Source organism: Ambystoma mexicanum, chromosome 1q (assembly GCF_040938575.1).
Source record: "Ambystoma mexicanum isolate Mex_15411 chromosome 1q, UKY_AmexF1_1, whole genome shotgun sequence".
In the NCBI taxonomy this organism is placed as follows: Eukaryota; Metazoa; Chordata; class Amphibia; order Caudata; family Ambystomatidae; genus Ambystoma; species Ambystoma mexicanum.
In genome coordinates, this window is record NC_090922.1 from 1,276,637,923 (window position 1) to 1,276,650,715 (window position 12,793).

The window sequence follows — 12,793 nt, forward strand, 5'->3', positions numbered from 1 at the left end:
AATTGCTGGAGGATAGCTCAGCGGCAACCTGCGTGCCTTGGAAGCAAGACCCCACGAAGCAACACAGGTTCAATCCCCGGGTCCGCACTTAGAAACCTCTGGGTGTTTAAGCTGCGTTATAAATACACAACTAAGACAAAAAAGAAAAAGAATTATGTAACTAAAAAACAAACAATTCCTGTAACACGTGTGCTCTGTGTGAGCGCTTTAAAAATGTAAATAAATAAATAAATTACTGCTCGAACCTGGCGGTGTCAGTGTGCATGCAACACCATAGGCCTACCCTTTACGCAATTCTCTGCTGAAATGACGACAAGGCCATGCTCTGTCCCACACTGTTGATATGCTGGTGGCAAGAGACTCTCATCCCTCTGCTCTTGCAAGGTAGGACCCGCCAGTTCTTCCATATCAATGTGTGCAGATGCACCTGCAGAGGCCGCACCTCTCCACTGACACTGGGTGCAGCAATGTAACTGAAGTGGCTGAAGAGGTCCTGCAGTCCGCCGTCCGTAACAGTGCCTGACGTGTAGGTCTGACCTGTAGGCGCTTTTCAATTCTTTTGGGGGGTTTGCCACACATGTAGAGCTGATTTTCTCTCAGTCAAGTAATTAGTGCTTTTCCTTCAGAGGCCATTGTCTTTATTCCGCCATCATTATTGGAAGGTAACACATGTTACATTATTCCCAAAATAAAAGTTAATGCATACTACAAATGTAGATGTTTCTCGAAAATCATATGTAATACCAAATTAGTGTTCACACCCGAAGCCTTAGAAAATAAAACAGTTTTCTTGTCTGTGTGTGGTGTATGTATGCATGTAACAACATATGTTCATATGTGTCTTTGTTCAGATAGGTGTGTGTGTATGTGTGTACATGTGAGATTTTTACATGTATACATTCATGTTGTGTGTCTACAAAGATTATTTTCTGATGTGTATGAATGGGTATGCAACCTATGGGGTTCTGATTGGAGTGTGGGGACTCTCTATATACCAAACCTAAACCTTACTATTTGTACGAGCATTATGTGAAAAAACAACATGATAACTGTTCTTACTTGGGGATACTAACTAGCCTACATTGGTTCAGCCAGCATTGACATGTTTTCACTGGCATGGCATGTTTACTGGCATATATGTGAAGACAACATGATGAGTAATCTAATGTGGAAGATACTGAACTACATTGGTGCAGTCAATATGGACATGTTTTCTTATGGTGACATAGCATGTTTACTGTCACTATGGGCAAAGACATCAAGGTGAGTTTTCAATGTGCCTACATTATCTCAGCCAGTTTGCTCATGTTTTCTTCTTGCAGTAATTTACTGGCATTACAGGGAAATACAAAATGACTGAAATTATGTGAGCACACTAGCCTACTTTGGAACAGCCGCAACCAATCTGCACATGATTTCTTACTGTGGATGAGTATTTGTATTATGGGAAAAGCCAACATGAGTGTTCCCATGTGAGGGTATACTGCGCTATGTTGGCACAGCCAGCATTGATTTCTTTTCTCAAAATATCATCACTGGTGTTATAGTTAAAGAAAATAGGAGTATAGTGCCGCCTCCTGGGAACTGTTGGTGACCTGGAATCTATTTTCTCAGATGCTACCCAACAAAACCAAATATAAATTGTGTGCATTTTTTAACTAATTTTGAATAGAAATGTATGGTGTGAAATGCAGAATTTTAACCCATTAGTTCATATGATTTGATATGATTTCTCATGGGCAGGACCTCATGGACACTCCTTTATTTGTTGGGCTTCCTCACTGAGCTTGGTCTTTTGTGCCCCTTCATATGTAATGTTAATGCCCCTCCAATTAATATATTGTGCTCTAGCACCTTGAAGCGTCTCTTGTGCTACATGGAATTAGAAATAAGGATCTCAATCCAAATAACGGGACAGACTGAAGGAATATTCCAAAGTACTACTTTATTCTCGTTTAATAATGCTGCACACTCAAATACTAAATTGATTACATAGCAGATTTATACCCCAATAGGTGTCATCTATGACATCAATCTACGTGGCAAATCATAAAACCTATTGAAAGGAGGAATTTGTTGGGGGAACATATATACATATGGAGCATATAAGAATGAATACATGTTTTGCTGCCCCTTATCTGTAGGACACACCTTGAACTACCTCTAAATATGTATAGTACTGATTATAGCAGACACAATGGCAGTGGATTGGTCTATCCAACATTGTATGTTAAGTTGCCCCTTAGACCCACTGATTGGTTGGCATACTATCACAACCTTGAACGTTTGGCTCTCAAGTAGCACATCCACAAAATTAAAGCTAGGTGCTTTGAATTGCATCAGATTACTCCCTGTTCCCCTAATTAATCCATCATCCCTCATTGGTCAGTCATAAGCCGAAGTCTTCCATCTCTAGTTGTCCTTATAGCCTTCTCACTGTTCTGGAACATTTGGGGGAGTGGGAGCGCACCACTATCTTTGTCTGAGGCTCTAATGAATAGCCTTTGTCTTCCACTTCTGAGTCACATGTGAAGAGACCACACATTTGTCAATTTCAGCCTCTTTTGTACTGCTGTTTGATTCAAGTATGCAGGGTGCTGTTGCTCCTCTTGGCCTCCAGAGACTTGCTCACTCCATCTTACATGGACTTCATACACGTTTAATTGTCCAATACTTTGGTTGTTGCAGATGTGCTCTTCTTCCTTAATCCAAGATGAATGTCTTCCAACCAGGGCTTATCCATGTAACTCCCCTTCTGACTTGCAATCATTCCTTAAAATTATATCCTTGATCCTAAACCAACCTCGACACATTGCTGTTTTGCACACAAGCTGTATTTGCAGCATCTCCTGATTCTGCAGCCTTGGTCTATCTCTGAGGTTGCATGCTTGAATTCGACATGAGCCAGCGTCCATTTCCTAGCATGGACGTCCTTGCCACATTATATATTCCTCTATAGCAAACTTCTATATGTATCATCTATCTTGCGTTACTCCCTTTTTACAGTTAATAACCAGTAAATTACTTTATTCTTCTTTATATCCATGATTACGTTAGCTTCAGTTACGTATTTTCATATTGTTTCAACATACGTCCATATTTCTTCTTCATAACATCACTTTGCCCTAGTCAGATTTCACTTAACACTCCATGATGTCCATAGACGCGTGCTGACATTACTTCTATGCGACTTCCTTCCACACTTTCAGTGCAAGGGTACATTCTATATGGCTGTCTGAGTGCATAACGTCTCTCATACACTTTATGCGGTAGTGGGATTACACAAGGAGTCCCAGCCACGTCCCTTTGTCTGCCTGTTCCAATATGTCGGTGGTAAGGGGGCGGGAACTAGTGAGAAAGCATTCACCTGCTCCTCTCCAATATGCACCATGCACCGCTGGAACTTTCTCTCACAGCAATAGCAGTACTACTTTGCTTCTGATGAGACAATCAAATTTCACCACTGACAGTGGGGTAGCCATTAGTACTGCCAGTTGCATGCCAGCAGCATAAGTCGAAAGAATTGATTGCAATCACTGCGAATCCCATAACATGTTTTTTTTGCATTGAATTTTAGCACATTTCATCAAATACATAGATGGGTGGTGGGGTTGGGGTATTAATTAAGGTGAGAGAAGTTTGGAGAGCTGTGGGAGGTCTCCCCCCACATTTTATTTCTATGAAATGGACAGACATTGTAGTGTCAGCATAATACCTACCTACCTACCATAATCTGCATGCCACTCTCCACAATACATAATTACTCCTTTCATTATTTTTTTGTTGCACTAACTTGTCAAATGCACATTGCAAATATCCTGCGCATTGGTGCTACACCAGTTTGAATAGTTAAGAACTGCCAGTGGTAGTAGGCTGGGAGGGAAGGTGTTACACAGGTCAGGCTCAGAAATGGAGGATGGCTGGGGTTTTGAGAAGTGTGCTTCGTCAGAAGAAGGACACATACACTGTGTTAACCTTTCCACTGGTTATTTATTAAAAGATAAGTATAGGTATAAGGCCTATCTTTCCCTGTTGCTATATGGGTGTTCCCTTACTATATAAATAACTAAGGCACTCGTCAGTCATCAGGAAGACTCAAATGAATAAGTCTGCTGTCAAATAACTAGTTCTAACTGACACTGCAACTATTCTAACTAACTTAAATAAGGTCAGGAGAATGAGTCTGTTCTCCTGATTCGCCCTGCGCGGATGTGAGATAACCACAATCTTCATGTGGCATTTCCATTACTCACCTGGTTGCATAAGACGATGCAATGCTATGGGTAAGTGGGCTTCCATTTCCGATGCAGAATTTCTGCTTTATGCGATGCCTCTTACTGTGGCATACCACACTGGCGATCGTTGATACCCCTCTGCCGCAGAATAACTCCCTTGATTGTAATGTGATGATACCATTGTGACACATACAACGTTAACTAAAATAGGCCTTTCTAAGATACATTGGATCTGGATAGTAATTTAAAACAAAATAAATTAAATTGGCAATGAAACGAGTATGGCTACTCGTTCAAAACGACAAATTGTGGTTGAATGGCTGTGAATTGTGCATGCCTTTGGGCTGTTGCGCGCTATACAAAAACAAATAAATAAATAAACACAGTTGGCCAGAGTTTATTTCGAAACAATTAGAATCACTAATTTAGTAAGGAAATTGGTGTTAGCCTTATCCAGATATTCTGGGAGAGGGTATCCTGGGTGGCATACATTTTAAACTTAGCAAAAAACAGAACACCTTAATGTGATCATGTTACTGTGTCACTGTTACTTCAATGCACGTCAGTGATTATACATGTGGTTAGAAGCACTGATAGGAAACGATTATCAGACATTTACCAAATGCCTCAGCAGTTAGACCTGGATTCAGCATAAAGAAATTGGACAATTCTGCAATAATTTATTCATAATTAGCGGGCACATGATCATTCAGGCACAGCTCACTCACTGTAGACTGTTATTAAAAAGGCTTGCAAAAGGCACACTGCAACATCTCTCAAGTATCTTAAAAATAGACCGAGCTGTTAATTAAACACAAGAACATCATCCACTGGAAACAAACTGGACTCAATATGTTGTGCATGCAACGTAAATTGGGCAATGCATTGGCTTTGTAGCAGATCTGCGTAACAACTGCTCGTTGGTCCTGTGCTAAGCAAGCCCTCCTTCCCTCTACATGTAACTAACATTCTGCGACAGCAAACAGCAATGTGCAGCTCCTGCTCACATACATGCAATGGTGTCTCTATTTGGAGGACGCTCTGCTTGCACCTGTGCAGACCGGGCGCATATTGCAACAAATCACTATAAGCAAATGTTGTCCATTCTTCAAGCTTGCTGACAGTTAGCACTAACCTCAGCACTTATACAGAGCTCACTCTTTGACTCACTCACGGCCTGAGTTTCAAAAATGTTGTAACATGGGAAAGTCCCATTGAAATGTATTTTGTAAATCAGGTGCAGTGCATGGGTGGGTAAACTGCTGTCCATCTTGACTGTTTTGGGTTTTTATAAAGTATGGATTCACAGCACCAAGTTGATGATTCTGAAATTGTGTCCGGTTGTGTTTTGTTTTTTTCTTAAAGTCTGTAGAAAATCTGGTTCCATAGTAGGTTCGTACGTTTGATACATCACTGCTGTCAATCACTCACCATGTCCTGGCATGGGGAGACTGTTTGATGGACCCTTGCTGTCATGCCAATTCCATCATAGTGTGGGGAAGGCTCGCGAAATCCGTTGGAGGTGATTGGGCTTGTAAGCCTCCCTCTTTTCCATAGGCTGGGACTTTTAGAGGGTGGCATACGACCAAGGCTCTGCAGGCGGATGAAATGGTGTGGGGTATCTAGTAATTGTAGAAGCTTTACATAGATGGAGACCTTTGCGTGCACCTGGGATGTCACCATGCCATGAGCGTGCCCGTCTTCCGGTGGAGTGCCCACCAATATAGTTGTGTGCTGGAGGGGAAGTACCAGGCAGTTCCTCTGTGGAGGGAATATTGAGACTTCCAGTGTGATGCTGTCGTGTAGAGGCTGCTAGTGTCATAGCTACCTGGATTTATACATTTGACCATTGGATTCTGGAGGCGCGTGTTACATCTTGAAGTATTGCCAAAAGGACTCAAACATGCAGGTACAAGATAGCTTTCTCAAATAGACATGTTCTCTTTGCATCAATAGATAATATCTTACATATGTATGTATTCAATGTGTATTCTTTCAAGGAATATTGTTGTATCCACCCAGACGATATGGGCCTTTAACGCTGCTGCTTCATCTTAGTTTATCTGGCTTTCATTTCTGAAATGTATAGTTTCTAGAGAAAGTTTCAATAGATACATTTCTTAGCCATGGCAATTTCATTTAATTCTGAAATTACATTGGGCATCGGTTAGATTCTGCCAGTCCAGAAACAACGGTGGCGGTAAACCAGCCACCACCGTTGTTTCCAGACTGGCAGATTACGCGTTCTGCAGGTGGGAGGTGTCACTCCCACCAGGTCTAACCTGGTGGGAGTAACGCCACCCACCTGCAGACGGAAATGGAAACACCGTCTCCTTCATATGGGGATTTACGGAATTCCGCCTCTGGAATTACCGGGTCACAGGGGTTGTAATGCCCCGGTGATTCCGGCATTCACGGAGGAGGTAATTCATTCCAAACCCAGCAGCAACCTGCCGGTTTTTTCGGCAAGTTTACTGCCAGACTTGGAATGAGGCCCATTATTAGGCAAAGCTACCTGTGAAATCAAGACTTGCCAGATAGGAGTGTACATGAAGACGCAGTAGGTAGACTCGCTGAGGCAAGAGTAACATTGCAATAGGTGTTTTCGAATTATCAAATGACAAGTAGAACAATTATCGTCTAAAGAATTTGGGGCCCTATTAGCTAATATTTGGAAGAAGAGATTTTCAGTAATAGTACCGACTTCTGCACTTGAGATCCAGTGTGATTGGTTCGTGTGTAGATGTGTCACTGGTAATCGTTGTGCTGCTAGCAGCTGGTGATATGGGCCTTTAGATATCCCCATTTTTGCATTACGATTCCCAACCATACAGATGTGCATATTGTTCAAGAATTGGCAGATAGTCTATGTTCGGAAAGTGTTGTATTTGTAAGAGTAAACACGTGTTTCGTGTTCAACTTCCACAGCATCAAACTGCAACTATTTACATTCAGATGCAAACAGGAACTTAGCAAAGAATGTGATGCAAAAGTAACAGTATAGTTATGCTAATAATGTGGGCATGGGTTTCATTTTAGTAAAATTCGCAAAGTTCAATAGCTTTAATATTTTCATTTGTTTTTTTCTCATTTTAGTATCCCAAAGTAGTCGCATATGAGGGTAGTTCGGTGTAATGTGTATATCCTGAGAAAATCTGTAATTGTCCGTTCACTAAATATATGCATTCGACTCTTATATAAGGTTTGCGCTGTGACAAAAAAAGGGCACACATCCAATTTGTCTATTTCTATTATATTGACTGGAGCAAAAATACCTCGCCCCAGTGCATATTACCCTCCGATTCCCACAGTGGAGCAGATCGTTTTTTGTTTGGTACTTACTGGATTAGATATTGCCCAAACTGATATGTTCTGACGCAGGCCTGATTGCCTAAACGTTGGTCCTCAATTCCACATTATATACATACATAAAATGTCACAAATAGTTAAAGTGATTTTTCTCCACTGTTTTTCCAGAATGTAACACTTTTTGTTACATAGTTTTGTAGGTTTGGTGCAAGTACATTTGCTTTTTTCTCTTACAATATCTAATGAATTTTCCCACTTGTTCACAATTTGATCCAAAGTTTAAATGGGCAGATTGTAACAATTGCATTTAGGAAGAACAAGCAATGGAGGTAATTTTGTTTATACATTTTATTATATTAACCTTTTAACTGCCGTGGGTTTTCCCCCCAGTGCCAAGGCCTTTTTGGTGATTTTAGTATTTCACCATGCAAAGCCTTCTAACATTTTCTCCTTCATTAACCCCTTAAGTGCCAAGGACGAGCTATCTCGTCCTTGGCACTGGGGAGGTAATCCCAAGGACGAGATACCTCGTCCTTGGCACTTATGTGACCCATTAAAAAGAAAACAATGTTTTCAAAATACTATGACATAAAAAAAGAAATTCTGCATATTCATCAAAAATAGTAAATATAATCAGACAACATGTGTCTTTTTCATTTCTCCCTCATGCTTGTCAAGGGCACATGTTCTTATATCATGCATCTTACATCAGGATTCTGAATACAACATACTATATGGCTCTAAGCTTGTCCTTTGGCAGCGCTGGCCCGATCTCTGGAACTCTCTGGGCATTAATCTCTCCCTATAAAACGGGAGTAGCTGGTTTATTATCAATGCATCCCTATTTTCTGACTGCAAATAGTCATCCCTTTCGCTGGCCCCCTCCTTTCTTTTTCATGGCGCTGTTGTTCTGCTGATTTGTCCCACACACCCTCCAAATGGCACACATATTCTGTATTATCAGGTCATTAAGAACTGCATACACAATAAATAGCAAAATGTGAGTGAACAATCAGTCAAGACATACTTTTCACCTAATATTATGCTACATCCTTAAGGACTGAGGCAGGGTGGTCATTATCTGGGTATAATGACCGATCCCCATGCTATTGGCAGAGGTGGGCTTTCCCAAGGTCTGTAAAGCCATTTGCACATAGCGATCATAACAATATATGTTTTGGAGCTGTGGTAAAGTAAATATTTCTAGTTTATTAATGAGTAAATTAAATGTACAAAACATGTTAGTAAATTAATCTTGCTTCTATGTTGGAGTAGTTAGCCATGTTTTTTTTTATAAGGTATGCACAGGGCTCAAGTCAAGGGTACACGCGGGGGGACGGAGTCCCCCCACTTTATTCAGAGGGTGGACTCAGTCCCCCCCAGCTAAACGAGAAACATTGGATGTCCTCTTTGAAATTATCAATGAAAACCGACCTCAGGGATCAAACCATGTAGGCCTTACACTTCACCAATGCACTATATAACATGATGAAAAATAACAAATGACTAAAGGTGAAATATCCCATTTCGGTGCTGCAAGTCCCAGCAAAAACATTTGTATTGGTTCTTAGAGTTTAAAACATGCACATCTGTTAACGTTTTCAAAAACACTATTAGAAGAAAATAACCTCTCTTGGTTTTGTGTGTGTTGATATTATGAAAGGCAAATGCAATTCGTCCTGTTAAATTTGGGTGGTTGTGCAAAGCCATTTTTGTGAAATGTGCATATTTTACCTTGATATGCTAATTTCTGGCGATGTCACATCTCAATGTGTTTGTTGATGAGTCACCCCACTTTAATTTTTAGGACTTGACCCCTGGGTATGGATGCTAAGTATACGCTGTGTTGCAATCGAATGGTTCACATATAATAATATAATACTAATAATAAACACGATAATGGATTCATGTTTACATATTCCTGTTTTCACTGTGGTGCATTGCATCGGATGCCGCCTGGTGCACTGAAGGAGCAGAGAGGGAGTGCCTTATAAAAAGAAACTTGCTCGGAAATGACATTTCATTTTCTTAGATGCAGTAAAATGGTCTTCTTCTGACGTCATGATTATTGGAATGCAGTCACCAGAAAGAGTCCTTGCATTATGGAGGTCCATAATGAATTAATGTGAAATTGTGCATCAGAAATGTCATTAGATAATAGTGAAAAATCTCACCTAAAAATGAGATCACAACCAAACTGTTGATTTCTGCAACAATACGTATTCAACATAATAGTTACCCGTTTATGAACAAAAGCAATGCCTGAGCTTAGCACCTGGGTCTCTCTTAAATTCATGATTCTTGAAGGCAAAGAATGACACCTTCAGAGAATCTGCATACAGTTATGTGTCATTTTCAGATAACAATGGAATAAATAAGGTTGGCATTAGCTTGACACATTGCATTTCAGTACATGATGATCACCTGTGTGATCCTAATTCTAGTATGTGAGGTTAAATATTAAACATTAGTTAGAAATTTGATATTTAGTGTTAAATCTGCAAATCGAAAGAAATATATGATTTTTATTTTGGGAACTATTTTAAATTACTATTGCATTTTATGCTGGAATTGGAAAGTGTATCCATTTGCTGTATGTGCTCGTCTGATGTGAGTTAAGGTTTGTTGATATAAGCCATATGCCGTAAAATAAATACATAAATAAATAATAGCATCTGTAGAGATGTTCCTACAGTCGCAAAATTGGCAATGGTTTAGGGGAAATACTTTCCTAGAGATTCCTTGCGTAACCGCATATCCTCGTTCGATATACAGAAACATGAAGTGATCTTTGCTCTGGGGTACTGGATTTGAGGACCACTCTATGTACTGTTCTATATCATCTTGCTGCAAGAGGACATAGGTTGATTTCTCTGTGATGGGAAACCAATTGCATTGACTAATTCTCTTTCTTTTCCTTTTTGAAAGGTTACGTCGCAATGGGAGCGGTTCAGCCCTCTTTCTGGGGACAGCCATCATTAGTCCAACAACAAATGGTTTTGGGTTGCCAGCAAGTTGCTCAGGTGATGCAGGGAGGCCAACAAATCACATGGGCACAGCCAGGCCTCCTTCCTAATCTCCAGCAACCATGGCCAACTGTAGCTGGCCAGTTCCCGCCCGGTGCATTTATGCCAACACAAACTGTAATGCCTTTCCCAGCAGCCATGTACCCAGGTACTACCACTCCTGTAGCCACTGTTCAACCGTCGAGCGATTCCATCCGATCAAGTCCACTGGGACTGGGACAGAAAATGGGGAAAGACATGTTTAGGGATTTCCAGATGGCTAACCCCCCTCCAGTGCCATCAAGACTACCAGATCAGCCTTCCCTCTCGTGTACCTCAGAGGCCTTCTCAAGTTACTTTGACAAAGTTGGGACAGCACAGGAATCCGACGACTGTGATGACTTTGACATCTCTCAGTTAAATTTGACTCCTATGACATCCACGTCGCCATCCACAAATTCACGTAAGTTCATGCAATATGCATTCCTTTGGTTAGAATGTTCAGATGTGTCTTGCTCGTCTATTCAAGTGCTCTCTACTCCAAGTGGGATGTCGCAGAAATTTGTTACGCATGCTAGGACATAATGTGGGTCAAAGACGCATAATTTGGTTGAATGGTGAGATGGATCTGTTCCAGGAATCTTTGCTGGAAGCAGATTTCGTAGCTAATTAAATCAATAGCTTTAGAGATTACAGGTGCCGATTGTAAAGAGCAGCACGTTCCTTGTCACTGCCGGTGCCAAACATTTCAAAGCAAATTGATCAATTATGTATTGCCCCTGAAACTAAGTCAGCTGGAATAAAATTATCAGTGGTATTCTGGTAAAAGGCACAAAATGCAAAGCGGCCTTAACTGTGCAGAATTCTGCTGATTATTCGTTACATTCTGGAATGAACATCGGAATGCCTCATATAAAGATGATTACTGAGCAACATTGCAGTTCCATTTTTGGAAAAGTAGCAGACTGGAAACTTGTTCTTTTTATAATGAAGTCCTCAAGGAAAGGCCTTGCTTTTATTTTTGCACCAAGGTCATGCTTGTCCTAGTCATAGTGACTTGCATTGTTGAAAAACATTCATTGAAAGAATATGTTTGTTGCATTAGTGCAATTTTTACCAACGTGTTAAATGCATTTGCACTGGTGCAAATATCATGCAATTCGCCCCCTTATCTTTATGCAAAATGTGCAAATTTTGAAAAGCAAAGCTATCAAATGATTATTTCATGTCTCTTAGTGGCATGCACCCGTGTGCCTCTTTGCCCAGCAAGACCTCAGACCTGTACATTGAATTCCCCAGGTTTGTTTCACACCCTCCATGTTCCTGCTAACGGCATGACACAGTTCAATGTGGATGCAGCGTTTGCTTCCAGGTATGAAAGGAGAAATTGTGCAGATTTATTCAGGGAGATCATAAGCTGAACTCCAAGTTTAGTGCTGGGAAAAACAAATGATAAAACCTTGTGTGCTTGCAGAATTGATAGCTATCAACGTGGTGTTCGGTTAAATACATATAAAAGTGTGGTGGTGGTGTACATTTGATGCTTATTATCTAGAAAATTGGTTAATGCACTGCAATTGTCTACAACATGTCCAGAACCAGCCCCATTAACTACTTATGTGCATATTTTACAGGTGCATGCTTGTGGGCATATACAAATAGACGCGTACTGTGTGCCTGTGCCATCATGCATGACACACACAACACATGACCACAGGGCATCTGCCCGTACGCCACCCCTTGGAATACACTGCAACAGTCCCTGGTCTCACCTCCAGGTAACACTTCTTTGGGTTCCCTGGATGCCATCCTTGCTGCTGTTGTATGGCCACCATGCTGCCTGTCATTGCTCTTCCCTTAGAGCAGTAAATGAATCTAACATAAGCCACATTGCACAGACAGAGGTGGCCAGTGGGAAGCATGCCAAGGTAAGGAACCATAAAAACTAAAACTGTAGCACACGCACAAGAAGGTATAAGCCTGACAGTGCAGCTGAAGCCTTGGTGTAAAGTTGGTAAAGAGGCATGCATAGTGTGACTACAATATCTATTGAGCACGACTTTGAAAATGTACACGGGTCAGGAAGACCCGTGCAATTGACTAGCTGTCATGTCTGCAGATATTGGAAATGTGCTTCCAGAAGTAGCAGATGCGAATGAGGTACAGCACTGTGCTCTCCTCAGTCATTGACCATGTCACGTTAGCTGCCTCATGGCACCCAATACCATTGTACAATGTCTTTGC

The 12,793-nt window shown here is 41.0% G+C and overlaps 1 protein-coding gene across 17 annotated transcripts in view; it reads left to right on the forward strand.

Annotated features, from left to right (window-relative positions):
* The window catches only part of DAB1 (DAB adaptor protein 1), a 4,845,894-nt gene that overhangs the window by 4,751,134 nt on the left and 81,967 nt on the right, over nucleotides 1-12,793 (forward strand). For all 17 annotated transcript variants that reach the window (XM_069642094.1, XM_069642098.1, XM_069642099.1 and 14 more), the window contains one exon: nucleotides 10,473-11,012. In XM_069642094.1, the coding sequence (XP_069498195.1) occupies nucleotides 10,473-11,012 (540 nt within the window). The remainder of the gene's footprint in view (nucleotides 1-10,472; nucleotides 11,013-12,793) is intronic.